At 34.1% G+C, this 27,855-nt stretch overlaps 6 protein-coding genes across 8 annotated transcripts; 2 read left to right on the plus strand and 4 right to left on the minus strand.

The window, feature by feature from the left end:
- The first annotated feature begins 3,834 nt into the window (after nt 1-3,834).
- Nucleotides 3,835-5,315, plus strand: LOC110628386 (CRIB domain-containing protein RIC6). Its single transcript, XM_043948952.1, has 3 exons — nt 3,835-4,019; nt 4,107-4,260; nt 4,555-5,315. Exons 1-3 carry the CDS (start codon nt 3,938-3,940, stop codon nt 5,096-5,098), a joined length of 780 nt encoding a protein of 259 aa, XP_043804887.1. The 5' UTR covers nt 3,835-3,937; the 3' UTR covers nt 5,099-5,315.
- Nucleotides 5,316-5,838: 523 nt separating this feature from the next.
- On the minus strand, nt 5,839-7,948 carry LOC110628797 (piriformospora indica-insensitive protein 2). Its single transcript, XM_021775602.2, has one exon. It carries the CDS (start codon nt 7,435-7,437, stop codon nt 6,004-6,006), a length of 1,434 nt encoding a protein of 477 aa, XP_021631294.1. The 5' UTR covers nt 7,438-7,948; the 3' UTR covers nt 5,839-6,003.
- A 2,944-nt stretch (nt 7,949-10,892) lies between these two features.
- LOC110628387 lies at nt 10,893-11,333 on the minus strand. The gene has a single exon (XM_021775031.1). The coding sequence runs from the start codon at nt 11,331-11,333 to the stop codon at nt 10,893-10,895; it is 441 nt and encodes a 146-aa protein (XP_021630723.1).
- Nucleotides 11,334-15,726: 4,393 nt separating this feature from the next.
- On the plus strand, nt 15,727-18,939 carry LOC110627496 (long-chain-alcohol oxidase FAO2). 3 transcript variants are annotated; one of them, XM_021773834.2, is made up of 3 exons: nt 15,727-16,036; nt 16,253-16,525; nt 17,134-18,939. In XM_021773834.2, exons 1-3 carry the CDS (start codon nt 15,809-15,811, stop codon nt 18,859-18,861), a joined length of 2,229 nt encoding a protein of 742 aa, XP_021629526.2. In that variant the 5' UTR covers nt 15,727-15,808; the 3' UTR covers nt 18,862-18,939. The 3 variants fall into 3 exon arrangements, with proteins under 3 accessions (XP_021629526.2, XP_021629528.2, XP_021629527.2); XM_021773836.2 differs by having other exon boundaries at nt 15,748-16,036; nt 17,159-18,939; XM_021773835.2 differs by having other exon boundaries at nt 15,748-16,036; nt 16,253-16,506.
- Nucleotides 18,940-19,020: 81 nt separating this feature from the next.
- Nucleotides 19,021-24,618, minus strand: LOC110627497 (succinate--CoA ligase [ADP-forming] subunit beta, mitochondrial). Its single transcript, XM_021773837.2, has 12 exons — nt 24,335-24,618; nt 23,932-24,042; nt 23,579-23,690; nt 22,606-22,670; nt 21,672-21,749; nt 21,435-21,509; nt 21,173-21,325; nt 20,916-21,050; nt 20,017-20,181; nt 19,726-19,848; nt 19,529-19,600; nt 19,021-19,425 (listed from the first exon to the last, which is right to left on the minus strand). The coding sequence occupies exons 1-12, from the start codon at nt 24,431-24,433 to the stop codon at nt 19,348-19,350; spliced, it is 1,266 nt and encodes a 421-aa protein (XP_021629529.2). The 5' UTR covers nt 24,434-24,618; the 3' UTR covers nt 19,021-19,347.
- Nucleotides 24,619-27,164: 2,546 nt separating this feature from the next.
- LOC110628390 lies at nt 27,165-27,602 on the minus strand. The gene has a single exon (XM_021775034.1). The coding sequence runs from the start codon at nt 27,600-27,602 to the stop codon at nt 27,165-27,167; it is 438 nt and encodes a 145-aa protein (XP_021630726.1).
- Between the last annotated feature and the right edge of the window lie 253 nt (nt 27,603-27,855).

A 27,855-nucleotide genomic window follows, 5' to 3' on the forward strand; every position in this document is an offset into this window, starting at 1 on the left:
TGATATATACAAACGTTTTGCCAAAATATCATAGCACTTGTACCCTTTGTGCACCAGACTATATCCAAGAAAAATACACGGTGAAGACCGATTTTCTAGCTTATGTTTATTATACGGTCGTAAATAAGGATAGCAAAGACATCCAAAAATACGAAGACTAGACAAATCAGGCAAAGCTCCAAATAACTTTTCATAAGGTGATTTGTGTATCAAAGGAGTGACTATCCTATTAATCACATAAGCTGCAGTTTCAAAAGCAAAATCCCAGTAAACCAACGGTAAAGTAGCAAAATCCAACATAGCCAAACCAGTCTCCACAACATGCCTATGCTTACGCTCAGCACAACCATTTTGCTGAGGCGTATATGGACAAGATAAACGTAATGAAATCCCATTAGCAGCCAAGTATGTAGCAAGAGATCTAAATTCTCCTCCCCAATCACATTGAAACATTTTAATCTGTCGCCCAAAGAAAGTCTCAACAAATTTTCGAAACTTAATAAATGTAGACAACACATCAGATTTTCGTTTGAGACAATATAACCATGTATATTTGCTGAAATGATCATAAAAAAGAACATAATAACGATTGCCATTAATCGAAGGAACAGGGGAAGGACCCCATACATCTGAACAAATGAGTTCAAGCGGAGCAGAAGCATTAAAACTAGACAAAGAAAATGGTAAACGCTGTGATTTACTAACACAGCAAGATGAACATAATTCTTTTTTACTGGAAGAAAAAACAATATTATTATGTTTCAAGGTTGACAAGACAGCTCCATCATGAGCATGACCCAAACGAGAATGCCAAGACCGAAAAGAAATATGATGCACAACAGCCGTCGGACGACTCAATGCTGTGAGTTTATAAAGACCTTGCTCAACCGGACTTTTGTGAAGGACCCTCCTCGTGGGGATATCCTTGATAAGAAAGCAATCAGGAAAGAACTCAAGTGAGACTTGATTATCATTTGTAAAATTAAGAACGGACAACAAACTAAATGGAGAATGAGGGGAAAACAGAATATTGCTCAAACGAAAATCATGATTACTGTGCAACATTGTACTGCCTACATGAGTGATGGGAATTGTATTACCGTTGCTTATTGTTACTTCATCCGGTCCTGTGTATTCAGAATCAATTGTCAAGTTTCCAAGAGAACCTGTAAGATGATGCGTAGCACCAGTATCAACTATCCAAGGCTGCTGCTGTGGACGAAACCCTTGTGAACCTTGTGAACTTGAAACAGAATTCCAAGGCGGAGTTGAACTAACAGGAGCTGAAATTGTATGATAAGCTTGTGGTGATGGCAAAACTGTTCGGCGTTGACTCGGACACAATCTAGCAACATGACCCGAACCATTACAGTTATAACAAGTAGCAGAACTCAAAAACGGACCTGACGAATACTGTGATTGAACAGCAGACATCTGATAATTCTGAAAACGACCACCATTCCTTCCACCTCGACCACCGCGACCACCACGCCGTCCTCGGCTATTTGAATTGTAGGAGCCCATCGTAGGCTGTTGTGTACGTGTGGTAAACAACGCAGTCATCGGAGAACCAGTATTCTCATACTTTTTCTGTTGTAATTCTTCGGTCAACAGTAACCCCAACAACTCATCATAAGAGGGCATCTGCAATTTTGCTTCAATAGAACGCACAAAAGGACGATAGTCTGGTCCTAGCCCATCAAGAATAGCTCCAACAAGATCATCGTTTGAAACCGGACTATTAAGAGCAAGCAATTGATTACTGAGATTTTTTGCTCGCTGCATATAGATTTCAATTGAATCGGTATTCCGTTCCAAGTGATGGATTGCATGCTTTAAATGACGCACCTGTGCAGCATTCCCAGCCGCAAAACTCTGCTCTAACCGTGTCCAAATCTCCAAAGCAGACAGAGCACCAACAGAATTAGACAACAAGGCTTCAGAAAGAGAAGAATTAAGCCAACTCATGACGATCTGATCCTCACGAAACCAGACAACATACGCTGGATTGGGTTCAGAATTCGCCAGGGTAGGTGTCGGCGGAACATAACTCTTGTTGATATGTCGATCAAGATTATAGCCACGCAGTAAAGGCAGCATCTGTGTCTTCCAAAGAACATAATTGAGAGAAGTAAGCTTAACATGAATCTGATGAGAAACATTGGGTATAGTGTTCAAAGAATCGGAAATAATCGAAGAAGAGGAAGAGGAAATAATAGAAGGAGAAGAAGAAGACTCATCAAGAGCAGAGCCTGTGGACATATCGGGAAGAAAAAAGAAGAAAAAAAAAAATAGAAGGAGGTGTTTAAACCCTAGTTGGCTCTGATACCATGAACAGTAGGCAAAACGTATATTTATTAAACTGTAAACATGGGTATAAATAACCTTTACAAGATAAGGTTTGTTACAGTACAGCTATACTAACAACCTTTAACATTTATCTCTACAAAGATACATCTCTATCTAATAGTTATTATAAAATTTCTAACTACTGAATTTATTAAAAATGAAAACAAAAATCATTTAGTTGAATGATTTATAAGAAAAAAAAGTCATTTATAATTACATATTGGCTGCTCGAGGGCCATAGACTTCTCGGCAGAACTGTTACGAAACTTATTGGCTGATCCAGACCGGAGCATGACACAAGTTTGCAGCAACTCGTACTAAAAGACCCTGAAGAAACTTGCTAGCTTTTCTAATAATCTCCTCTCTTACTGAAATGCAAGCTAGACAAAATCTTACATGGTTTTATAAGAATTTATTTAAATTTTATTTTTATTTATACAAAAGCTAAATATTTATAGTCACAGAAATTACGTATCATTGTTTACAAATTAAAATCTTTCTCACATTTGTATGAAAAACAGATATTCTTGAAACTTGCTCTTTAGACAGGAAGAAATTAGTGGCAAATGTGATCAATTCTACCATGGAAAATTTCTGCGCTAACTTTCCTGGAAGAGAATCACAATTTCTTTGTAAGAGTAAATATGAGGTTCAGAGGCTTGATCTTGCCGTGCATGATGAAGAATTCTGTAGCTTCCACTCAATCAATCAAGTTCCTGAGAAATTCAGCAAACAGCAGAAAAACTTGCGCGTTTACGTTTCCTATGACTAGTGACTTTTCAACCTTCTTGCCGGCTAGTGAGGGACAAGACGATATGAGACCTCGATCAGCTGCTGATCCTTATATCATGGAGAAAAAAACCAAAGGAAATTGGAAGAAAAGAACCAAGTTTTACCAAATACAAACAAGTTTTATGGAGGATTGCTCTTTATTCTATAATCTAACCAAGAAATTGACAAAAGAAAGGTCACCATAGTATCTTATTATAGGATTTTATTTTCTGATCTGAGCCTTCTTATTCATTATTAGTGAGACTTATTAAACCTAAATTAGCTAAATTTAGCTATTGAACAATACCCTACATTCCCATCTTCATCCTAAATCCGAAAACTTCGATCCATTTTTGGTTTTTTCAATTAATGGCCATCAAATTAACGACAGTTTTGCTTTAAACAGCAATTTCTCTGCTAATTCATTCCTTTTCTCTTTACCACCCACCTCTTCACACATTTGTCAAAAACTCTTTCATGTTTTTGATCTTACACTTTGGAATTCATTTCGCCTTCAAAATTCAAAACCCAAAAAAAACATATTATTACAGAGATAGAACTTAATGGTTTATATCAAGAAATGTAGCTTGAATTTAAGGCTGCATTAGGAAAAACTCAGGTCTTCTTCTACATGTTAAAATTTATTTATTTATTTATTTATTTTTGCATTAATTTATTATGTTTGGTAACCCATCAAAGCATTTCTTCTTTTGTTTCAGAATTTGAAGTTCAATTTATCAGTTCCATCCTCATAGAAGATTACTAAAGCTACTGCTCAAAAGGAGGAGAAAACAGCTGTCTTAAAGCTAATCCTACAATGGCAGCAGCCGACAACAAAGCCGAAGCCAAAAAGATGAAGGGCCTTCTCAAAGGCCTCAGATACATTTCTCAAATCTTTGGTGTGAAATTAGAAACCCTGATTTCAATTGAAATTGCATTATTTCAGATGGATTGTTCATGTTCTTATTGCCTGGAATTTATTACAGAAAATGAAAAAGAGGCTGAAATGCAGATTGGGCTCCCTACAGATGTAAAGCATGTTGCCCATATAGGATGGGATGGCCCTGCTGTGAATTCTCCAAGCTGGGTAACTTTTAATGTTTTTTTCTTTTTAATAAATTATACTTTAATACCAGAATTTTAATATAATTAAGGAATCAACCACCGGAACATTTCCGTTCAGAGTCAGTTTCTTCCGTCCATGAGCTACAGTTATATACCTTAAAATATCTTTATTATCTACTTTAGATATTAAAGTGTTTTTTTTTTCCTTCGCTTGACCAAATTTTGAGAAGTGTACAGTCACAGAGAGTGAAAGAGATTCTTCTTTGGGTTTTGTGTAGATGACCGAGTTTAAAGCAACACCTGGGGTGTCATCAACTACTTCGAATGGCAATGGAGATGCTAAGGATGAAACCAAATGGGTTTCTGAAGGTATGATGTTTATCATTTCAATGATGAACAAAGAAGAATGAAAATTTCAAATTTCTCTGAATCATCATTTGATTGGTATGAGCAATCCATGGTAGATTCCGCATGTAGAAAAACTTCCAGAAGAGCATCAGATTTTTTATCGAGGGACTTACCGGAATTGCCAAAATCATCGAGAAGGCATTCATCAGCAGGAGGAGCAGGTGATTCTCCACCTAAGGAAAAAACAGAGAAGAAACATTCAAAGCGATCGTCCAAAAAGGAAAGCAAGGAGTTGACCGACGGGAAACCGAGCCGGAGCAAGGATTCAAGCGACTCATCGTCCAACCCTGATGCGCCCAAAAAAAGTAGGAGAAAGAAATCAAAAGACGCCGCCTCCGTCGGTGCCTCAACGTCGAAATCCTCCAGATCCAAAGCAAAAGCTACAGAGGATTTTGGATCTGAATCTGGACCGTTATCCCAATCTCTTAACATTGATAACTGTGGCTCTGCTGCAAATTTTGCTTTAAATGAAAATGCAGAAAATGGATTAAACGAAATATCTTGAGAAGATGGTGTGTACTAATCTTTTTTTTTTTCTTTTATCTTAATTCTTATACCAGTAGCTAGAAAATTTTTAGCTGAACCCAAAAGAGTTCACCATTTTTTTTTCCCCATCAATGGTATATACCACCACCTGGCTGCACCTGCCAGTACTGAATCATTTTTTTTGTTTCTGTAAAGATGAGTATTATATGATTAATCTTACCATGTTTCAGCTTAGAAAGTACTGAAAATGATTACCATCTCTATCATGATGTAAATTAGTTTTCAACTTTCCATTTGTCCTAATTTTGCAGTTTGGAATTTTTTTTTCTTTGAAAAATTTATTATTTGATTTTTGAAAAAAAATTGATTAGTTAATCAATTAATTTTTAAAAAATATATTAAAATATTTTTAAAATTTTAAAAAATTTATTAATTAATATTTTAATTATTAAATATTATTAAATGCAAGAAACTCTGGATACTTGGTTTTGATAATGGCCAAGTAATTGCATATGGGACCATAGCCTACCCTACAACAACAATGGTCTGTTCATTAAACTGCTTGTGTGGTTTTGTCCAAATCCAGTTCTAGAGGGATTCAATGATTTGTAGCAGTCTCAGTCACAGTCACAAACCAGACATGCCCAATTCCTTTATTTGAGATTGCAAACAACCCTTCAGATTCACCCTCCACTCTCAGTTGGCATCTATGTCCTACTTCAAATAATACAACAAAGCTTTACAATTTAAAGATAAACCATAAACACAACATATGCAATTTTAAATTTTCAACATAGGAGCTGTAATTACATATCTGCCTCAAACCACCACTTCTGATCTAAAACCCAAAAAATTCTTACATAAAAGAGAAAAAAAATGAGTATAAGATCTTTTTCTTTCTTCTGTTAGCCATTGCTAGACAAATTACCACAGCAGATACAAGAAACCTAAAATCAATAACCCAAATGGAGAAGATGACACCTGCACTGATGAAAATGAAGAAACGAAATTATTTTCTTTATAAAGGACTGGATTGGGAATATCTGTTTTGTTGCATAACTTCAAGTTCTGTAAGCTGCCCTTCTTACTTTTTTTACCTGAGCCAAAATCTTCACCAATGCATAGCTCTGAATTGCCCTTTAACTTCAACTTTTCACCAACTTTAGCTGTAAATTTTGAAGAAAATGGAATTCTACCGCTCAATTTGTTGTTTTCCAAGTTGATCTCATTCACAAATTCTAAAAGAGCAAACTCCTCTGGCACTTTCCCTTCAAGCTTGTTGTTATCAAGCCTTAAATAACACAGGTTTCTCAAGTAAACACCCATGGAAGCTGGAATCTTCCCAACCAGACCCATGTCTGAAAACCCAATTCCCGAAATACCCCCAAGATTTTCCCATATTTGTGGGATATGCCCTCCAAGTAAATTCCCACTCAAATAGACTTCTCTCAGTCTGGGCATTTGTCCCAAGAACAGTGGAACTCCAAAGTTACCAAAGCTGTTAAAACTCAGGTCTAAAAACTCCAAGCTCTGCAAGTTAACCATGCTGTATGGAATTTTACCAATAAACCCATTATAGCTCAAATCAAGCTTTAAAATCTCAGACAGATTACCTATAGACACGGGGAGATTTCCGTCAAAGTGGTTTTGACTGAAATCTAGAATTTTCAGCTTCTTCAACTTGGCTAGACTAGATGGAAGACTGCCAGTTAAATGGTTTCTTGATAGTGTCATCTCTTCCATGTTGACCAAGTTACCAATCTCATCAGGGATACTTCCATAAACCCCATTTCCAGTCAAAACCAGCCTTCTCATATTGGAGAAATTACCAACGATGTCACTGAGAGAGCCAACCAATGCTGGGTTTTCAACAAACACAAGCTCCTGAAGGCCAGCCCCGAAACTCGAAGAAGAAATGTTAGGCAACACAACAGGTGTTTCAGTGAAGCACTTGTAGAAAAAAAGCTTGCGAAGGTACTTAAAGGAAGTGAAGAGGAGAGAGTTGAGAGTGGAGTTCGGAGAACAAGGCGGGTTTGGCGTATAATCGGAGACATATCCGAAACTGAGCTCAGTAACGTGAACCGTTTGAGGGAGAGTAGTGGAAACGGAAAGGTTTCCCGAGTTGGCTTCTTCAAAGAAGTAGTCGCAAACGACGCCGTGAGGAGCAGAGAGGCAAAGGTCGTCAGGGAAGAGAGTACGCCAAGAAATAGCTGAGTTGATGGAGGAAAGGACCTCGTAGACAGATTCTTGCTCGGCGGAGTCCAGTAGGGGTTGCTGTTGCGAAACGTCAAGAGAAGATAAGAACGTTACAAGGAGAAGGAAGATGACAGGGAACCCTGAAGATGGGAATGCTGCCATTTGTGAGGGCTAGGTGGTTGCGAGAGCTATGGAGGATGAAAATTTAGAAGGTGAAACTAGGGCTTGTGAAAATGAGAGGACAGGACGGCTCTGTTAGAGCTTTTAGAATACAGCATTGGGTTTAGAGCTGTGGGTAGAATTGGTTGGGGGGGTCTTTGGACAATGGGCATCAGGACACTTTAGCTTTCTTGCTGGTTTTGTTGCAGTGAACTATCTAATTACCCAAATGGCCTTCTGTATATCCGTCGTTTGAATGTATAAGACCATAGACTTTTAGAAAATATGAGGGGTATTGTAGACTTTTAATCACATATATCATCCCTTCGCAAATCGCATGTTGAAACAGAAATGTCGGGTTCAGAACCAATGATCAGACGACGGCAGATACCAGTTTTAACTAATGTTAGAAAACGCTTCATAAACCTCGAACGTATCACCAGCATCTTTTAAAAATCGACGGTTAATAGCCGGCATCTCCTCACTGCCGATAGTACTGAAGAAAATTAATAAACAAATCGAACTTTAACTCCCAAAGCGAAAAGTTAAGTTTTGGTTTGGGTAACAGCAGAAAGAGAAACATAAAGAAGTAGCCGGTGTTAGCCGACATTAAAACCTACGGACAAAAAGAGCTGGGAGAGCCGACAGCGACGCGCCGCAGCCGCCGACTTAACAGTGAGCAGTGTCCCGAGAAAGCGACGTTTAACTGGTACAAAGGAGGCAATTGTTGAGGACACGTTTCGATGTCAGAGTGGCTGGGTGGATATTGACATGTGGCAAAAGTACGGGGAGATCGTTTCCGGAAATGACAGAGCATGCGAATGCCATTTCAAGCGATGTGGTTTCCATGAGAGACACTGTTTTATTTGAGAGCGAACAGAATGGGACCCGCTTCTCTCGAAGCAATTAAAACGGAGAGTTTTTCTAACACAAAAATGATCTCTTTTGCTCTTGGTTCTCTACCTTCTTGTTGCTTCTTGCAGAGGAAGCAATTTGCGAGGGATCTGAAAGTTTGGAGGTAGTATTGTCGCTTTAGCTCCGTTTCCGGGTTGAGTTCAGATCGAAAGCCGGGGGGGGGGGGGGGGGGGGGAACGGGCAATTTGAAAACAATATTACGGTTTGGAAAGTATCAATATTTTTTCCTCCACATATTTAAACCAAAGGACATTTCGAGAAAAAGAAAATAGAAAAGAAAATAATTAAATAAAAAGTATTATTTATTAAGTCTGGTCATTGTTGTTTTTGTTTTTCTAGCTTTACTGTGTAAAAATATAATCTATACAACAAAAACAACGTGGTATTTTTCACCATGTTTTTTCATTCATTCCTTTCCCAAACAAAAATAAATTTCTTTTCTTTTCCAGTTTCCTTATTTTTCACTAATTCAAACATCCCGCATACAATCTATCATTCAACCTAGAGAAGTTCTATTCGGTTCAAATTGAAAAAATTGATCGAATCGTATCGAATTAAAATTTTAGTTCGATTTTTTATATATTTTAATTCGATTCAATTTTTAATTTGAGAAATTTCGGTTATTTTGATTCGATTTAATTTTAATCAGAAAAAAATCAAAAAAATTGAATCGAACCGATTAGTAATAATAATATATTTTTTCAATAATATAGAGAAATTAAATTATATTAAAATTAAAATATTTTAATTAAATTTAAAAATATTAAAAATAAAGTATAAAAAATAAAAAAATTATTAAAAATCGAAACCGATCAAACTGAATCGAATCGAATCAGATCGGTTCGGTTCGATTTCTAATCAAAATCGATTTGATTCGATTTTCATAAACACTAAATTTCGATTTTCAATTTATTTAAATTCGATTCAATTTTAAACCGAACCGACCGAATGCTCACCCTTAATTCTAACTATTATTATCAAATTTAATTCTCAACTATCTTTAATTTTCCAGTATTGTCATTTATTTAGGAACCCTTGGAAAAATTTACAAGTGTTGTTCAAACAATCAGTCAAATTTCAATTCAATTTTAAGTTCTTATTAATTACAGTAGTTGTCAGTAAAGTTAGTATTCAATGAATTTAGTTCTAACTATAGTTTGATTTTCCAAGTTAGAATCATATTTTAATTGATATTCTCATATTTGACATGTTCCAAGTAAATAATAAAATATATATATTTTTAAAAAATTTACTATTTAATTTTTTACACACATAAAATCATTAATTTATTACTTAATTTTAAAATATATTAAAATATTTCTAGTGTATTAATTAATATATTTTTTAAATTTTTATCGTTAAATATTTTACTATTTAGTTTATATAATTTAAAAAATAATCTTATTTTTTTAATTTTAAAAGTATAATTAATAAATTTTTTAAAATATTAAAAATATTTTAATATATTTTTTAAAACTAAAAAATCAGTAAATAAATTTTTTTATACCATGAAAACTAACTAATAATTTAACCTATTTTCTAACGTAAATACCTTTTTAATACTATGATAGGGAGGAAATTACATAAAACAAGAGGCTTTAAAGTAATGGTTTGGGGGAAGTTTTTCTTTTGTTTTTATATTTTTTTTAAAGAAAGGTTTTAGAGGTTTTCAAATCTCAAAAAAATTCAAATTTTCAATCCTCTGAATTAAAGTCTAAGTTTTAATACTTAGATTTTCCACTACCGTGTTTATTATAAAAAAAATTTCACATCATCCATACAAGATGTAAAAGAAAAAAAAAAAACACATTCAAATGTGTTATTTTCTGATAAGTTATTTTTTGTGTTAACTAAGTTACTTCATTTTAATTAAGAGAAAAAAAAAATCTTTTAACTTCTCAAAAATTAAGAAAGAAATGCCAACTAAATAAAAGTAATTTTCACAATTCTTCGAAATTTTAAATTTCTTAATTGAGTTATCCCTGCCAAATAAGGTCCGAGTCTGAATGGCTGAATCACTGGGCAGCAATGGAGTAGAAAACAATATTAAATTAGTTGAAGGCTTTGACAAGTGAATTACGCTCTACTTAGTTCACAAATACTGTATTTCATACAAATTATATATTCTAAAAGAATTAACGTTCGACAATGTAAATATGCCTGGTATATGAAATTAGCTTCTTGATGGCTTTATCTAATGAAAAAAAAAAAAAAAAGCTTCTTTGTTAACCATGGCTGTTTAGAGAGGCTGGGTCAGAGATTCATGCATTTCTTTCGGTAATGGGCCTGAAACTCTTTTGTTGTTAATGAAATTTACTTGGGCGGATAACGACGTTCAGACTTCAGATCATTTCATAAGCTAGCTTCAAATTTATTATGCAGTAAATATTTGTCATCAACTCATTTGCTTATACAATAAGATGATCATATCTACACAACAAAATCCTACCTATCTATGCATGCATTGCCTCTACAAGCCCCTATTTTTTTCCAACAAAATAAATGAAGAAAAAGGTTATCCAATGACAGAGCTCCACGTACGTTCACATCTGCAAGAAGCGAGAGAGCTCACTTGGGTTCACAACTCCAGGCAAGTGGGCCCCATCTCCCTTCAACAAGCTTGATACTTCCACGTACCTTCTATAATCTCCTTTATTCGGCTCGCCTTCTTCTTCGCGATCCTCGCTCGGCTCAGCCTTCTTCCACTCCTCTTCGGCTCCGTCTGGGTCCCACTTTTCACCGTAGATTGTACCCTTGCTCAGGTATTCATATGCTAAATACCCGGCCATTAGCTGATTAAATGAAACCGGCTGAGTGTGTCTTGCGGAGCCGGCTTGAGGAGAAGTCGGCTTGGGTGATTTTGTTGGTGTGGGTGTTGGTGGTGATGGTGGAGACGACTCCAGGGAATCAAAACCCTCCATCTCCTTGCGCTTATTTGAAGTCAAAACGCGACGCGGAGGGGGACGCATCGTTTTGGTGCTCATTCTCGACAAATCGGCGTCCGAAAAAAAAAAAATTAAAAATATAAGTGTTTTTGGGAAGGAGAAGGAAGAACGTCCTGGAGGAAAAAAAAAAATAACAATCATCAAAAAGAGGAGACTTGCAGGGGAGAAATCTGAGACAAAAGGCAGAAAGGAGAGAGAGAGAGAGAGGGGAGAAGTTCCAGATAAGGTATTAAGGAAAGAAACAAAAAGTGATCGATTTGCGGAAGTTTGGTTATGTTTATGGGGTGTAATCTTCGTAATTGCCCTCATCTTCTACTTAAAATTACATTGATGCGACGGCGTTTTGAGCTCCCTTTTTTTATATCCTTCCATGTTAACCCAGTTTCAGCTTGGAAAAAAAAAAACAGTTTCAGCAATTTAACTTGAAGCATACTAATATTATATAAAAATTAATTATTAACAACTCCTATTATTATATTAATTAAAAATTTTAAATTCATATTATAAAACTCTAATTCATCATTATATATATAGAGAGAGAAAATAATAGATATTAAATTTAATAAAAAAAATAAGATAAAATATTTATAAATCTATTTTATAACTATGCTTAAGTTTTTAATTATTAATAAAATTTTTAGTTAAAATAAATATAAAATTATATTATTAAAATGGAAGAAATTTCAAGATATCTATATAAGTGTTGAAAGCATGTACAACGGGAAGATGTTGCTGTAAATATTAGATGGAAAGTGTTCGAAATGATAGAAAGTGCTCGAAAGGGTTTTTGTGTGTGGGATTATCAATCATGCATACACTGGTCGAGGGTCGAAGCCGCTCCTCTAATGAACTCAAGACAGAACGAAATCAATTAGCGTGTCAAGACTACTTGATAGATTAAATTTGATATGTTAAAACTAGGGATGGCATCAGATCGGGTATTTTCGGGTACCCGATCCGACCGAACCTTAATAGAATGGATTTGTATAGTTATAATCGGGTTTGGGACGGATTCAGATTTTAAAAATAATACCCGTTGCGGGTTCGGATCGGATTCGGGTTTTATGTATAGGGTACCCACTATCCGAACCCGTTTATATAAATAATTAATTTAATATAAAAAATATATTTTATAATAATATTTATAAATTTTTTTATATATTTTTATTTAAAAATTTAAATGTTCTTTAGAAATATTAAATTTTTTAAATAAAAAATATTAATGAAAAATATTTTTTATATAAATTATTAATTAAAATATATAAGATTAAACGGGTTCGGGTTTTATTCGGATAATAATAATCGGGTTTGGGACGGATTCGGATAATTTAAATTAATTTTTAATCGGGTTCGGAACGGGTTCGGATATTATTAATATAAATCGGGTTCGGAGTCGGATAGTTTAATTTTCGCGGGTACCCTACCCGTTTACATCCCTAATTAAAACCTCTTATGGGTCTGGTCATAAAAGTGTCTGTAACACGTGGTATTAGAGTGAAGGTAGGCTTCCGCATGGTACATATTGTCATCCAGCCTGACGATCCTGGAAGAATAGAGGAGTGGAGAAATTGTCTTTTCTAGTGTGGATGACCAAGTAAAGTGACTACGTGCATAATTGAATTGAACTTCTTTAATGGAGAGAAGCAAGGATTGATGTTGCGGGCACCGAAATTATATCGGACTCACTAAATGAAAGGAATGTCTAGAGCAAGTTGCATTTTAACGGGAATGAAACGTTCTCCTTGACTTGTTGCACTCGTAATTTGAGTGGAACACCGTCATTTTGGAGAAACAGTAATAGGGTCAAAGCGTTTAAATGCTAATGTACTCGAGGGTGAACATGGTTTTGATTTGAGTGGAGGGGGAGCTATCACATCCATAAATTCTATGAATGTGCAACACTGCATTCTATGAATGTGCAACACTGTATCGGAAAGATGTTGCTGTGAAAATTAATGGGAGTGTTCGAAATGCTAAGTGTTGCGTGGGCACAGTGAATTAAAAGCGCATGTGACACCAGAAAATTGATGTTGATACATTCAGGTTGTTTAGTTGGCATATTTTTCTAATTTATTGAGAACTTAGGAAAGCCACCTTCTTGAAATGAAGGGAAATAACTTGCTTATCCAGAAATAAGTAAGTTATTTCATGGGAAGTTACTTCTCAAGAAATTAAGGATTTGAACCAAATAAAGGTTCAACTGGTCAATAGTCTTCTCCTTGTTTTTAGAGAGACAATAATTAGTCACTCTTTTAATGAATTTAAGGAAGAAAATTCAGTTAATTCAGTTTTAAATCAAATTAAAATTAAAATTTTAAAAAATTAATTTAATAAAAAATAACAATTTAAATTTAATTTATATAAAAAAAATTAAATCAAATCAAATTAAATTAATTTAGTTCAGTTTGAAATCCATCAATTTTAGAGAATCTATCATTTTCAACCTTAGAATTACCATTTTCAACTTTACAATTCTAAATCTATAAAAGGAAAAATCACAATTTTCGATACCAAAAAATGAAAAAATCACAATTTTGAATACCAAGAAATGATCACTCCCCACAAATTATTGGAGTTTTAATAATAAATAATTTTAAATTAAATCAATAAATTTCAAATCAAATCAATAAATCTCAAAACTTAAATTAAATCAATAAATCTCAAATTAAACCAATCTAATCCTAATAATTCTCATCAATCTATAATTTCAAACTAACAATAAAAAATTTTACAAGAAGAAACTCTCAACTGCAGATTTCATATTAAAAAGAAGAAAAAAATATTTAACGCATTCGATATATAATAAGGAATATAAAATAATTTTTTCAATTTCATTAAAAAGTAATATGAATAAATATAAAATAGAAGAAGAAGAAAAAGGACAAGAGATGGATGAGAGGGTGAGAGATCATCGATATTCTTTCATCATTGCAATCTGTCGGCAGTGATCCCTTCGCCGACCAAATAGTGGGGAGGAATTGCTTGATTGAAGACAGACAGGGATGGGTTGAGAGTGAATGGGGCTTGAGAATGGTGAGGTAGTGAATAGTAAAAAAAAAGGAAAAAATGGGTAAAGGTGTAAAGTATACAAACAAAAACACTCAAATAATTTTAGAATTTCGATTTAGTTTCATTTAATTTTTTTCGTTTTATCATTAAAAATTAAAATCGAATTAAAAATTAAAAATTTATAAAGTTTTAAATCAATTTATATAATTTAAATAAAAAAATTAAATCAATAAAATTCAATCAATTCGATTTAAATCGAATCAATCCACATACTGGCTTAGCGTCTCAGGCTCGTGGTTTTTCTCTTGAGCTTCATTTTTCTTCAAGATCCACTAGAAGGCATTTTGTCGTGGTTATTACATGACGTTGTCGGGTGTTAGTTATTTAAGAATTTTTTTTGGTGTGTTGTTATTTTCCTCATCTGTCCTAAAAAAAAATTATTAATAAATAATATAAGCAACATGTATAGGTAAAAATCGTACTGATTTAAAAACTGGTAAAGGTCTTCAAAGATTTAAGGTTCAATTTGGGGTGAACCAATATATTATTAAATGAATAATGAAAAAATTAATAATATTTTTATTATAATTAATGTATTTATATATTTCTATAAATAATTAATAAAAAAATTATATTAAAATCAATTGGTTACAAAAGACTATTTAGCATGTAGTCAAGAGATGAATTCCATTTTGAAAGCAAGAACAAATTTTTCTTCAATTTCAATTAAATTGAATTGACCAGTAATAATTAAAATATAATTTTATTCACATTCCATAAAATTTGATAGGAAAATATAGGTGGGGAGAGTTTGTTGGCAGTACCCATCAAATTTGAGGTCCCAATATGAGAAAAAACTAGAACTGGCAACAGCTGGTATTATATGCGTATGAGATCTTTTTCAAAAAATTTCATATAATTTTCAAGGAAAAATAGCTTTCACTAAAATAAATGCATCCTTTTAAATTTAAGATAAATTTTTAATAACCTAATTATTGAATTGTACGTTTTTTTTTTAATTTAAACTTCATAAAATATAATTATTTAATCTTTAAAAATTTAAAATATGAATAGAATGTATATCCATATAGAAATTAAAAAATAATAGTGTCAATTAATTTTTTTTTAAGACAGAGGGCAAAATTAAATTATATGTGCAATATATTATAAACTAAAAGGTAATGAGATTGTAAACACAAATTAATGTAATAATAAGTGTAACTAAATAAATTTAAAAAATTTTAAATTTTACTCTTTTCATTTTTAATTTTCATTTAAAAAAAATAATAGAATTAAATTGCTGGAATTTGAAAATTGAAGTTATAAGTGTGCAAAAAAAAGTGTCCCTAAAATTAAGGGACCATATTGTAATTTACATGAAAGATATGATCCATTGGCAAGCAAAAGCTTAGAACGCTGACGCAAATCCAAAGTGCATATCATACTTGGAACTTCTATAAAAGGACAAAATAAGCAGATAGAGACCAGAGACGATTGCTGCAATAATGGAGCAAAGAGAGAGCTGCCATCCATTGCTGAAAGGAGGCAAGAGAATGAGCTCGTACAGCCACGGCCTCTCTTCAGGGCAGATTCAGACGCTGGCTGCTATGTGTGAAGCTTTCGTTCCTCCATTGCCGGCGGACGATCTCAGCAAGGAAATCCCAGTTGATAAGCTGCAAGCTGTTCGTTCCTTCTACAGAGCTTCTGGGTCTGAGCCGCCAATCCCTGACGAGGTCAATCTTGCATTTAATCTGGCACTCTTTTTCAATTACAATATAAAAGGCTTGTGTTCTTAATTTTTATGGTTAAATTTTCTTCTCTCTCTTTTTCTCCCCATTTGATTGGCGCTTCTTCATTCACAGTATGCAAAAATTTCTGTGTTTTTCTTTTAGGATGTAGTTGTTATCATTATTTATTTTCTTCTCACAATGGAAATTAATGGAAAACAGGTAGCAGAGTTACTGGTCACTACAGGTCTAAAAGAAGCGGTGCTGATAGTGAAATTGATTTTGAAGGTTCTTTCATTCCGATTGGGTACTTTGTTGCTTTGTGGGTTCATGTGTTTTGATTGGAACTGGCCCTTCATGCACAAATTCTCTGAAATTTCACCGGAGAAGAGGGAGGAAATTCTCAAGAAATGGTCAAGGGAAACTTTCTTCATGCCTCTCAGAATAGTGTTTTTAGCTGTCAAAATCTTCTCCTTGTACGTCTTCTTCTCCAGGGTAATGATTATTTTATTTGTGGATTGTGGTTTTAGATCTCAAATAATCATTACTCATAAGTTGAAAAAGTAAGGTACCGTTCGGCCACATAGTATTTATAGGTCAAGGAAGATTACCGAATTAGCTTAGAATAGCATGTTACTGTTTTTGTTTTCTACTTTTTAAAATTGCCAGAGTCTCAAAATCAGACTCAAATTTTGATAATAGAATATCAGATATAGGAATTTAAAGAGTAGAGATTTCTGACACTTTCAACTACCACGTATTTATTTCTTCTGTGTAAATGCCATCTACACAATTCTTTTGGGAAAGATGCTTTCTCCTAAAAAATAAGGCTTTAGTGGAAATTTGACCACATCTCTTTAGTGCATTGACAGAGAAGCCATACATGCCATGTGGGTAAAATCATTTACTTGATTTTTATGTTTCTTTTAAGTATAGAAGTTTCTTTCGTACTGAGTAAGGTTGGCTTCTCAATTTCATTCTTAAAATCCATAAAAAGAAGTATATATATATAGAAACTACCAGTAGAGAAAAATTCTAATTCAAGGATACATGAAAGATAGTGAGATTTACCATTTTTTTTTTCAACTCTCCATCTGTCACAGACTGATGAAAATTTACAAAATCCAGCATGGGAAGCTATTGGATACAATAAAGACACTAGGGAAAAGTTGAGAAAATCCAAAGAGGAGAGACCTCTTCAGAAGGGGATCATAGAACTTGCAAATGAAGATGACTCGACTCTTACCCCATCTCTTATCCAAAAAGGGCTCCAAGTCTCTGAGGATCCAGAGCACAACACCTGCAAGATCAAATGTGATGTTGTAATTATAGGTTCTGGTTGCGGTGGAGGGGTTGCAGCTGCAGTGCTTGCAAACTCAGGTCAGAAAGTACTCGTCCTAGAGAAAGGGAACTACTACGTACCAGCAGATTATTCTTCATTAGAATGGCCTTCCATGGCTGAACTTTATGAGTCTAGTGGTTTTCTATCAACTCTAAATGGGAGAATCATGATATTGGCTGGATCCACAGTAGGTGGAGGCTCTGCTATAAACTGGTCTGCCTGCATAAGGACTCCAGATTCTGTTCTCAGAGACTGGCGTGTTGATCATAAGATTCCTCTTTTTGGAAGCTCTGACTATCAAAATGCAATGGATGCTGTGTGTAACAGGATTGGTGTTACAGATAATTGCTCCAAAGAAGGGTTTCAGAATCAAGTTCTTCGGAAAGGGTGTGAGAACATTGGCTTACAAGTTGGTTCAGTTCCAAGGAATTCCTCTGAAGATCATTATTGTGGTTCTTGCAACTTCGGCTGTAGAACAGGAGAAAAGAAAGGGACTGATTCCACCTGGCTGGTTGACGCTGTTAGCCGTGGTGCTGTGATCCTATCAGGATGCGAAGCTGAGAAGTTCATGTTGGAGGATAGCAACAATGGAAGTAGGAAAAATTGCCTGGGAGTGATTGCAAGAGCTTCAAATACAAATATCACGTACATTTTACAAGTTGAGGCTAGAGTAACAATTTCGGCATGTGGTTCTCTCTTGACACCTCCTTTAATGATCTCCAGTGGTTTGGTGAATCCAAATATTGGCAGGAACCTTCATCTTCATCCAGTTATAATGGCATGGGGATACTTTCCAGAGCATGAATCAGATTTCAAAGGCAAAATGTACGAGGGAGGAATCATCACATCCATTCACAAAGTGGTCTCAGAGGGCTCCAAGGTCTGTGCCATTATAGAAACTCCAGCACTTGGGCCAGCCTCATTTGCTGCATTATCTCCATGGATTTCAGGGCAGGACCTCAAGGACAAGATGGTGAAGTATCCTAGAACTGCCCACTTGATTGCGTTGATCAGAGATCGAGGTTCAGGAGAAGTAAAAGTGAAGGGTCGAATTACGCACCGCCTAGACCAGCTGGATAAGGACAATCTTAGAATTGGATTGAGGCAAGCTTTAAGGATTCTGGTTGGTGCTGGCGCTGTAGAAGTGGGCACTTACAGGAGTGACGGCCAGAAGATTGCATGTAAAGGAATTAAGGAGAAAGATTTGGAGGAGTTTTTGGATACAATTACAGTACCTGGCGGACCAAAATCGAAGGAGCAGAACTGGACGACGCTCTTTTCTGCGCATCAAATGAGCAGTTGTAGGATGGGAGCCACAGAGGAAGAAGGTGCCGTTGATGAAAATGGAGAAAGCTGGGAGGCCAAAAATTTGTATGTATGCGATGGAAGTGTCTTGCCAACTGCAATTGGGGTCAACCCCATGATCACAATTCAATCCACAGCATACTGCATTTCCAAGAAAATAGCTGAATCCTTAATAGGCAGATAATTTCTTGCATGTAATAATTATTGTACTTGGATAATCGTATTTAAGGAATAATCCATAATCAGAGGGGATTTAACGAAATCTTACAGGTACATTTTATTGGATGGGGAATCCAGCAGAGTACCATATAGCGTGTGCAAGAACAAGCAGAGACCATAAAAATATGCAAATCACTGCAAAAAGCAAGGCAAAATCGCCCGTCCTCTAAAAAATTTCCATCTTTTTTCATTAGCATCTTCCCACAAAATTTATGAAAGGACTGTGTCTAGGCTTGGGGTTCTCTCATCGCCTAGAACATCCAAAGAGATTGGCCACAAATTTCCTCAAAAAAACAAACCTAGTGATGGTGAAAAGGAAAAGAATTCCAAGGATAATAACCCTCGTAGATGCTATATCATTGTCAAATATTAAACACATTTGATTCATCAAAAACCATCACCAGAGGTTTAAAAATGGTGAGGACAACAAATCAGGTGTGTTCTTGACTTCTCAACTAGCTGCTGCTTTTACTGCTTTCTCTGCAGCATCGTCCAAGTCTTCCGCTGTAATTAGTTCCATGCCACTTTCCTGCACACAGATTGCACAACCTCACAATTGAATATTCATAATTATTGATGTAACAAAATTTTGTAGATGATAATTAAATATCATTCCCAAATTTCATATTTACCTTAAGAATTCTCTTTCCTAGGTCAACATTTGTGCCTTCTAGACGAACCACCACAGGTACTTTTAGTGCAACCTTATATACATAAACAAGGACGAGCAAAATGAATGCTTTCATAAAATAACTCGTAAAAACAGAGTTGAAAAAAACACAATTTTTTTATTCTCTTAACGTGAAAAACAATTCGACAAGGATCTCACCTGTTTGGCTGCATTAACAATTCCACTTGCTATCACATCGCATCTCATTATTCCTCCAAATATATTCACTAAAATTGATTTAACTTTATCATCAGAGGTCAATATTTTAAATGCTTCAACCACCTGCCACATAAAACTAAGAAATAAATTAGACAAAGTTGATACTTTATTGGGGTAATTGTGATGCACAAATGATTTCACCATTGCAGATCTACAGAGGGAAACAGCACCGGGCAGTAAAGGCCCATGAATAATGAAAGCATTTGCAAATCGCTTCAATTAAACAATTACCTGGCCTTCGGATGCATTCCCACCAACATCCAGAAAATTGGCAGGAGTTCCACCATGCAATTTAATTATATCCATCGTAGCCATTGCTAATCCAGCACCATTCACCATGCAACCAATTTCTCCATCCAGGCCAATATAATTCAAATCTGCCTTGGCAGCAGCCACCTATCAAAAGATAAAAAGCACAAGAACAGAGAGATTAATACGGCATTTCATCATCATTTAGCTGATGCACAATAATTTGCATTGGTGCATAAGTGAGAGGTGCATGCACCCTACCAGTCGATCTTCAAAGGCACTCACATTATTAAAGAAGGGCAAACAAACAACCACCAGTTCCTTGAGATGTCAATGCCATTCATTTCCCTCCCCTTGATGAAGGAAAAATTGATTCACTTACAGATTATAGGATGCTTTAGTCACAACAATATTTTGCTTTCGTTACATTATGTAAACAGCTTTCCTTCATATGAAGGCACCTCTTTTGGTGCCTAATATTAACATGGTCTTCAATTTACTGATAATTAAAATCTCAACTCAATTTCATATGTGAATTAAATAGTTACGTACTTTTATTCCCGTAACATTTTAATCCTCACCTTTTAACATTTTAGGAATTAAAAAGTTGTTCGATTTGAACACGAGAACTAAAATGATGCTCAATGTAAACTTTAGGAACTTTAGTATATAAATATTTTTAGTGGAAGTGTACTAGAATTAGAAAGTTGAATACCAATTAATTCATTTATAACACATGAAAAACTTGAAAGTGTAAATTTGTCAAAATGTTAAAACACTTTTGTGTAATTTATACAAACTAAAAAAGCACTCCTAAAAACACTTCTTTGTAAATCATTTAATTGGTCTTAGAACTTTTTCCTAATGTTTTATGTACAAACCTCTCGAGCATCCTCCTGTGTTGGATCTCGGAGATTAAATATCTCTTTCTGACGAAATGCTGCATTATCATCAAAGTTCAGCTTGGCATCAGCAGCTACCAACAGGTTATCAGATGTTTCTGCAATGGGATTGATCTGCACAGGGAACCAATATTGTTTGAAGCAAGATATCCATACAAGAAAGAAAATGCAAAAGCAGCAATTAAGGGCTGGGGGGTGATAATCGATTAGTCATGGAAATTTATATTTATACTCACTTCCAACAATGTGCAATCACACTCACAAAAAAGCTTATATAATTTCTTCACTTGCTCAATTGAATCTTTTCTATCAGCCACCTTTGGAGCTAAACCATCTACAACTTTTTCAGCATCTTCATCAGTAATCCCTTTAAATACATCAATTGGGACCTATTAGAAACAAGCAATGGATCAATTACAGGAGTCAAACAATGAGTGAAAGTCTAGAAGACTGCCTAGTTAACCATGCTAAGACACAAAAAGAAATCTGGATGGCCACCTTAATAATCAAGTCAGGGAATTTCTCTGCAAGGTCTTCAATGCTGGTTCCTCCCTTTTTACAGGCAATCATGAGCTGAAAAAGAGGATACAATTACAAGCAACTTGATTCAGAACAATAATTTCCCATGGAGTTACCTGAATGGAGGAATATACTGATAGTGATAGAGTCTAGAAAGTGTGAATCACTAATCCAAAGCAATAACAAAAATAGCAATCTCAGAACACTGAAACATACTGGGCCTGCAGTTTGACGATCCAACATGATAGCAAAGTACATCTCATTGACGAGCGATAACTTTTCACACAGGTAAACCTGCCAAAGGAAAAAAGATATTCAAGCAATCAATTTTTAGACAGCCATAACCTTTTCAAAGGAGAAGTTTGAGAAGTATTCATGTGAGAAATACTGATGCAGAACCTGGAGGGAAGTTATATAAAAAAATTTACAAGTTTTGAATATTGACGTGGAACTAGTCCCAAATATAGTTTGAATGGTGAACAAAATATCTATATAGCCTACTCAAACTAGCTTGAGATTAAGGCTTAATTGTTGTTATTGTATTGCCATTACCTCATGAATTTTCCATAACAACATATTTAACTATTTATGTGAGCATAGATAATAATAATAATAATAACAATGCTGATGGTAATATGCTTTGAATCAACAAGCATTTTAAAAGATGGTTAGAAATGGCTGATAGATGAGTTTTCTAATTGAGAGATTTTTCTAACTTAAACACCATCTAGCAATGAAATTCTCCATAATAAACCTACACCTTGAGGAATCCAGCAAGTTAAATTTTCAAAAGAATTTGTGAATAGAGGAAGAATAGTGTAAACTTTCATATAATACTAACCTTATAAATTAAAGACAATAAATTTCAGATCTCAGTAACTTGGTCAAATTCTCATTGCAAATGAGTAATGCAATTTATTATTTCCCTAGCAAAAGCAAATTTTAACTAAACAATTTTTTAAGTTAAAAGTTGCATGAGTCCCCAACAAAATCTTTTCCAGTCCCGTAGGTCAAAGAAATTTTCTTCAATGTACACAGCCCTGCTCTGATGTTACATTCAAGCTGTTACAACACATGCAAGGATAGGTTTACAAATTATTCAAGATTATTGTAACCACAAGGTCTACTTCAAAGGATAAACGATCCAAACCTTACTGACAACTTTTCCTTGAGGACCAGATTGCTTGGTAACAAGTATTTGACCAAGCATCTTTCCTACATGCAAGAAAAATATGAGAAAAAGATTAGACTTATCAACTACAGTAAAAACATGAAAAATAATCTAATGCAATCTTATGAGATGTAAATTTTCTAGCTACATGAAACAAATAATTCATCTTTCAAAATTCTCAGAGATCCAAAGCTTGACATAAGATACTCGTGGATCACAGCAAAGCTACCACAAACAGCATTCAGAAACCACCGCTCGAGTAGCATCCATCAATCAGCAAACCATATCAACCATTCCAGTTGTCCAAGTTGGATGCCAAAATCAAATGCCCAAGAGATATAAAACAATATACCAAAGCAACAAAAGGATAATCATATGTGAAATACTTTATCGTGAACCTGAACAGCCACATCTTCTTAGACAGGGAAAATTTCTTTTCGTCATTTTCAAGAAATAAGATATATCTAAAAATTTATATTGCCTAGGTTATATATCATAGTTATGGAAAATCAGTTCTGCAATTAGTTTGAGAAAAAAAGTAGAAACCCCAAACAAGCACAAGTTATTTCAACTTTGATTTCATAAAAAATTCAATTGTCATTGATTGGCATAACTTGAATGCAAAAACCTCAAGCACTAGAGCAACCTAAAGCAAACAAATTAATTCAATCACCATAATTGAAAACAAATAAGCAAACAGCCAAACACATTAAAACACCAACAGTCAATCCATGTAATAACCATGATTGATTTAGACCAGCACATCCTCTCACATCTAAACATAATCTATTAACTGCAGCAACAGGAATAAAGCACTAGAGCCTATCTTTCAACAATAAGGGAAATCACAAACAGGAGCAGCCACTAGAAAAAGAAAACATTTGAATCAAGTTCTTATGGAAATGAGAGAGAGATAGAGAGAGAAAGAAGATGAAATTCCAATCTTCGTTACCAGCTGTCTCTTCAACCTTATCAACCTTAACAATGTGAACTCCACCCTGGAAGCCATCCTTAAATTTTCCTAAGCCTCGTCCACCAGCCAAAATTTGGCTCTTAACCACCAACTGCACCACAGTCAAAGATACCAGCATTTAGTTTCATGCTACCACTAAGAACTGACTCAGGGCAACAACTACCCAGTTCAATTGTGCCTTCGATTTTCTCCTTCCAATTTCATTGTACATAAACCAACGGACAAATGCTACAGAATCCGCAGCTCAAATTTGCTTTCTTTTCCCCCCATTTCTTAACAAATAAACAAAGCGTTCACAATTTTGATCGCGAGCCGTAATATTTAAGTATTACCTCACTCTCATTAGGGAACACCTCTTGAATTGCCTTTCTGACCTCATCAACAGACGAAACAGCCACTCCTTTTGGGACGTTGATCCCGTACTTGCTCATCAAATCAGCTCCCTGTGAAAAAAAAAAAAGAGAAATTGCCGGGACAATACGTGTAATCCAAGCAAATGCAGAGATTAGCAACAACATTAACACTTGCATACTTCACTAAAATCAGCATGTCCTTCGGGCAAATGAAAATAATAATAAAACAGCAAAATATGATTCGAGATATACATTATAATTTTTTTAAAAGTTCTGTTGGGGTGAAAATATATTGCGTCTATGCTCCTGTTTCTCGGTAAACAAACAGAAAATACAGATAGAAGTATCAATGTACAAGGAGGACAAGAAAAAAGGGAAAGACCTGATACTCGTGGATGTTGAGACGGCGGAGTTGCTGCTGCTGCCATTTTCCGGCGACACAGAGAGAGCGAGAAAACAGCTTGTTTAGCAGTCCTCTCATTATGCTTCTTTACAGTAATCAGCTTCCAGCCCTAACTACGAAAATGTCAGAGAGAGAGTGAGAGAGAGCGAGGGAGAGGTGAGAGGCGAGGACCACCTGAATCAGAAGAGATCGGGTCAAAGAAAACAAGTCAAACGGACCCTAGAATTTTCAGATTTCCTAATTCCTTTTCACCCCAACTTTTTATGAATTTATGCGAACAAGCCCTTCCCTTTCTCCTAATTATTCTTTATCACGCACATATACCATTTAAAAATACCCAACGCATATTTTTACTTATTTGTAAATTATTAAGTACCTGTATTCACTTTATTTAATACACTTAAATTTTAAAAAATAATAATTAATTTCTATGAAAAAATTTAATTAATTGGTGCTTTTTTTAAAAAATATTAAAATATTCATATAATTTTAAAAAGTTTATTAAAATTTTTTTATTAATTGTACTCTTAAAAATAATAAAAGATTAATAGTTTAACATAAAAATGTGCCGTTAATAATATATTCATAAATTTAATCTGATAGTATGCGTATTTAAATAAATTTAAAAAATTTTAAATTTTATTTTTTTAATTTTCATTGAAAAAAAATTGTGATTCATAATCAACTTGACTCAAAATTAATGGAGAAAATGAATAATTTTATATATTTTTAAAAAATTAATGAATTATTTGATTAATTTTTTTATTTTACTGAGATAAAATAATATTTTTTCTTAAATTACCTCAGTCATGGAAGGTTGTTGTTAGAGTTTTATAAATTGTTGTTGCAAATTACATGTCATAGCATCAGCTTCTTGGGATTATTGAAAGCTTCTTCGAGTTGTTTCATTTTCGCTCTGCAACAAGATGATTGAGAAGGATTTCCTCTGTCTTTGGGAGAAATTCCCAATTTGTAGAACATGATAACCCTAATCCTATTACAATGCACGTGATTATAGCAACCAGTTGGATCTTTATTTCTCACATCTTATCCCTATCTTCGTTCGATGAAGAAGATAAAAGCAATTAAAGGAGATTGTGCCTCGTTGTGACAATATTTATCTTCTTGATTTGATTTTTCTCTTTTTCTATTTATTTTATATTAGGGATTGATTATTTCACAAAAAATATTTTTTATTTTTTTTATAAGGAAAACTCTTAGTAAACATAAAGTATTTTTTATCAAAAGAAAAAATAAATTATTTTCTAAGGCATGAACAAAACCCAGAACCCACCACATACATGAATGGAACCAGAACCCATAACCCACGTTTTATACCTACAATTCTAAGGCAGTTTGATTTTTTTTTATTTTAGAAAATTGAAATGCTTAAAAAGTTATAATTGATCTCTTAAACTGAATGCATTGAATTTAGTTCAAATTTTTTATTCAAACATAAAATTGGTCACCATTGAGTTGTTGAAATTTACAACTATGACTAAAAAATAAAATAAAAAATTTTAATTTTTTTTATGGGTAATGTTGATATTCATAAAATCTTGAATGTAAATTGGTGCTTTAATATTTATTTTTATACTGCTTATCAAATTTATTTATAATATAATATTTTGAAATTTAGAAAAATAATTTATAGTGATTATATAAATTTGATTGGAGATGAAGGTATTCTTCATGTAGGTACGTACATTAGATTCCTTCTCCATATTAAGCGGTCATTTAATTATCCCGACGCGTATCGAATAAAATTATAAAATGATTGGACTTTGCTAACTCTCCTTACGTCAGATTATCATTTCTCATTAGACTTGAGCTCACCGATTATCTAGTTTAACTCACTTATTTAAATCAGGTCTCGCGATACTAAATAAATCAGTCTAAGAGATTTCTTGAATTTTGAACCAATTTTTTCTTCTTTAACCTTGACTTTGTTCAGAGTGAAACAGGTATAGCGGTTGTCATAGTGCATAGAAATATTTGTTTCTCTCTTTTATATTAGTCAACATAATGTTTCTCTCATATTAGACATTTAAATTTAAACTTTAATGTCTTCAGATTTTATTTCGTTCATTTTAATTTTTTAAATTAATATTTTTTAAAATATAAAGTTTTAACCAATTAAAAATAAAATAAAATTCCAATGCAGCGTAAAAAATAACTTATATATAAAAATTTATAAAAAAATAATTTAAAAAAACTTATTTTTATTATTTAATTTTAATTTTAAAATAAAATTATTTTTCCTCAAAAATAATTTTTTAACTAAAAATATTTTTTATTAATTAATGTTCATTCACGACGTAACCGTTTTGAGTTAATGATAATGTTCTAAATACAGATCTGAGCCTAAACTTTCATCTAAACAACTTTTTTTATTTTTTTAGTTTAAAAAATAAACTATAAAAAAAAGCAGAATGCAAGAATTATAATTATGAAATTTAATTTTATGATATTAAAGCATGATATTTAATACGTCATAATATTGACTAATTATAATTAAGAAGATTTGATTTGGGCATGATTTTAAAATCAAATCTATATTGAAACAGAACATCAGATCTACAAACAAGCATTTCTAAACATCAACAACACAAAATCCCTAACTATTATTTCTTTACCATTTCTATACATCCACCTCCTCCACAACCTCAAGCTCTAATTTCTCTCTCTCTCTTTTTTTCCTTAATTTAAATAAATATCCCAAAATGGTTCGTGGAGTAGATGAACACCCAATGAATTGACCACACGTGTCAAGAGATAAAACCCCACTTGTAGGCCCTAACACATGAAATCACATCTGCAAGAAGCGAGCGAGCTGGCTTGGGTTGACAACTCCAGAAATGTGGGCCCCTTCCGCCTTCAACAAACTTGATACCTCCACGTACCTTTTGTAATTTTCCTTATTCGGCTCGGCTTCTTCTTCCTTCCCAATTTGGCTCGGCTTAATCTTCTTCGACTCCACGGCTACTTCTTCGGCTCGAGCCGGGTCCCACGGTTGACCAAGTAATGTTCCCTTAGTGAGGTATTCGTGCGCTAAATACCCGGCTAAGAGCTTATTAGATGGAACCGGGTCAGATGGTTTACCCGCGCCGACTTGAGCTATGCTGGGCTTGGCTAATTTTGTTGGTGTTGTTGGTGGCGGTGGTGGTGGAAACGGTTTCAGGGAATCAAAACCTTCCCTCTCCTTGCGCTTACTTGACGTCGAAACACGACGAGGAGGGAGACGCATCGTTTTGGTATTCATTTTTGACGTATCGATGCATGCCACGTCAACAAGAAAGCACTCAAATCTAATCCAGAAATTTTGTGAAAGAAAAACAAACCTTAAAAATCAGGGAATGGCTACCCAGTAAAAATAAAAATGACAGTACTAAAAAAGTAAAAAAATTTTAAAAAAAAGTGAAAAAGTAAAAAAAAATTAACCAATAAAAGGTAAAAAAATCGAGAATTTTTTTCTCAAATAAAAAGGAAAATAAAAAAAG

The sequence above is a fragment of the Manihot esculenta genome, chromosome 12 (genome assembly GCF_001659605.2).
Source record: "Manihot esculenta cultivar AM560-2 chromosome 12, M.esculenta_v8, whole genome shotgun sequence".
NCBI lineage: Eukaryota > Viridiplantae > Streptophyta > Magnoliopsida > Malpighiales > Euphorbiaceae > Manihot > Manihot esculenta.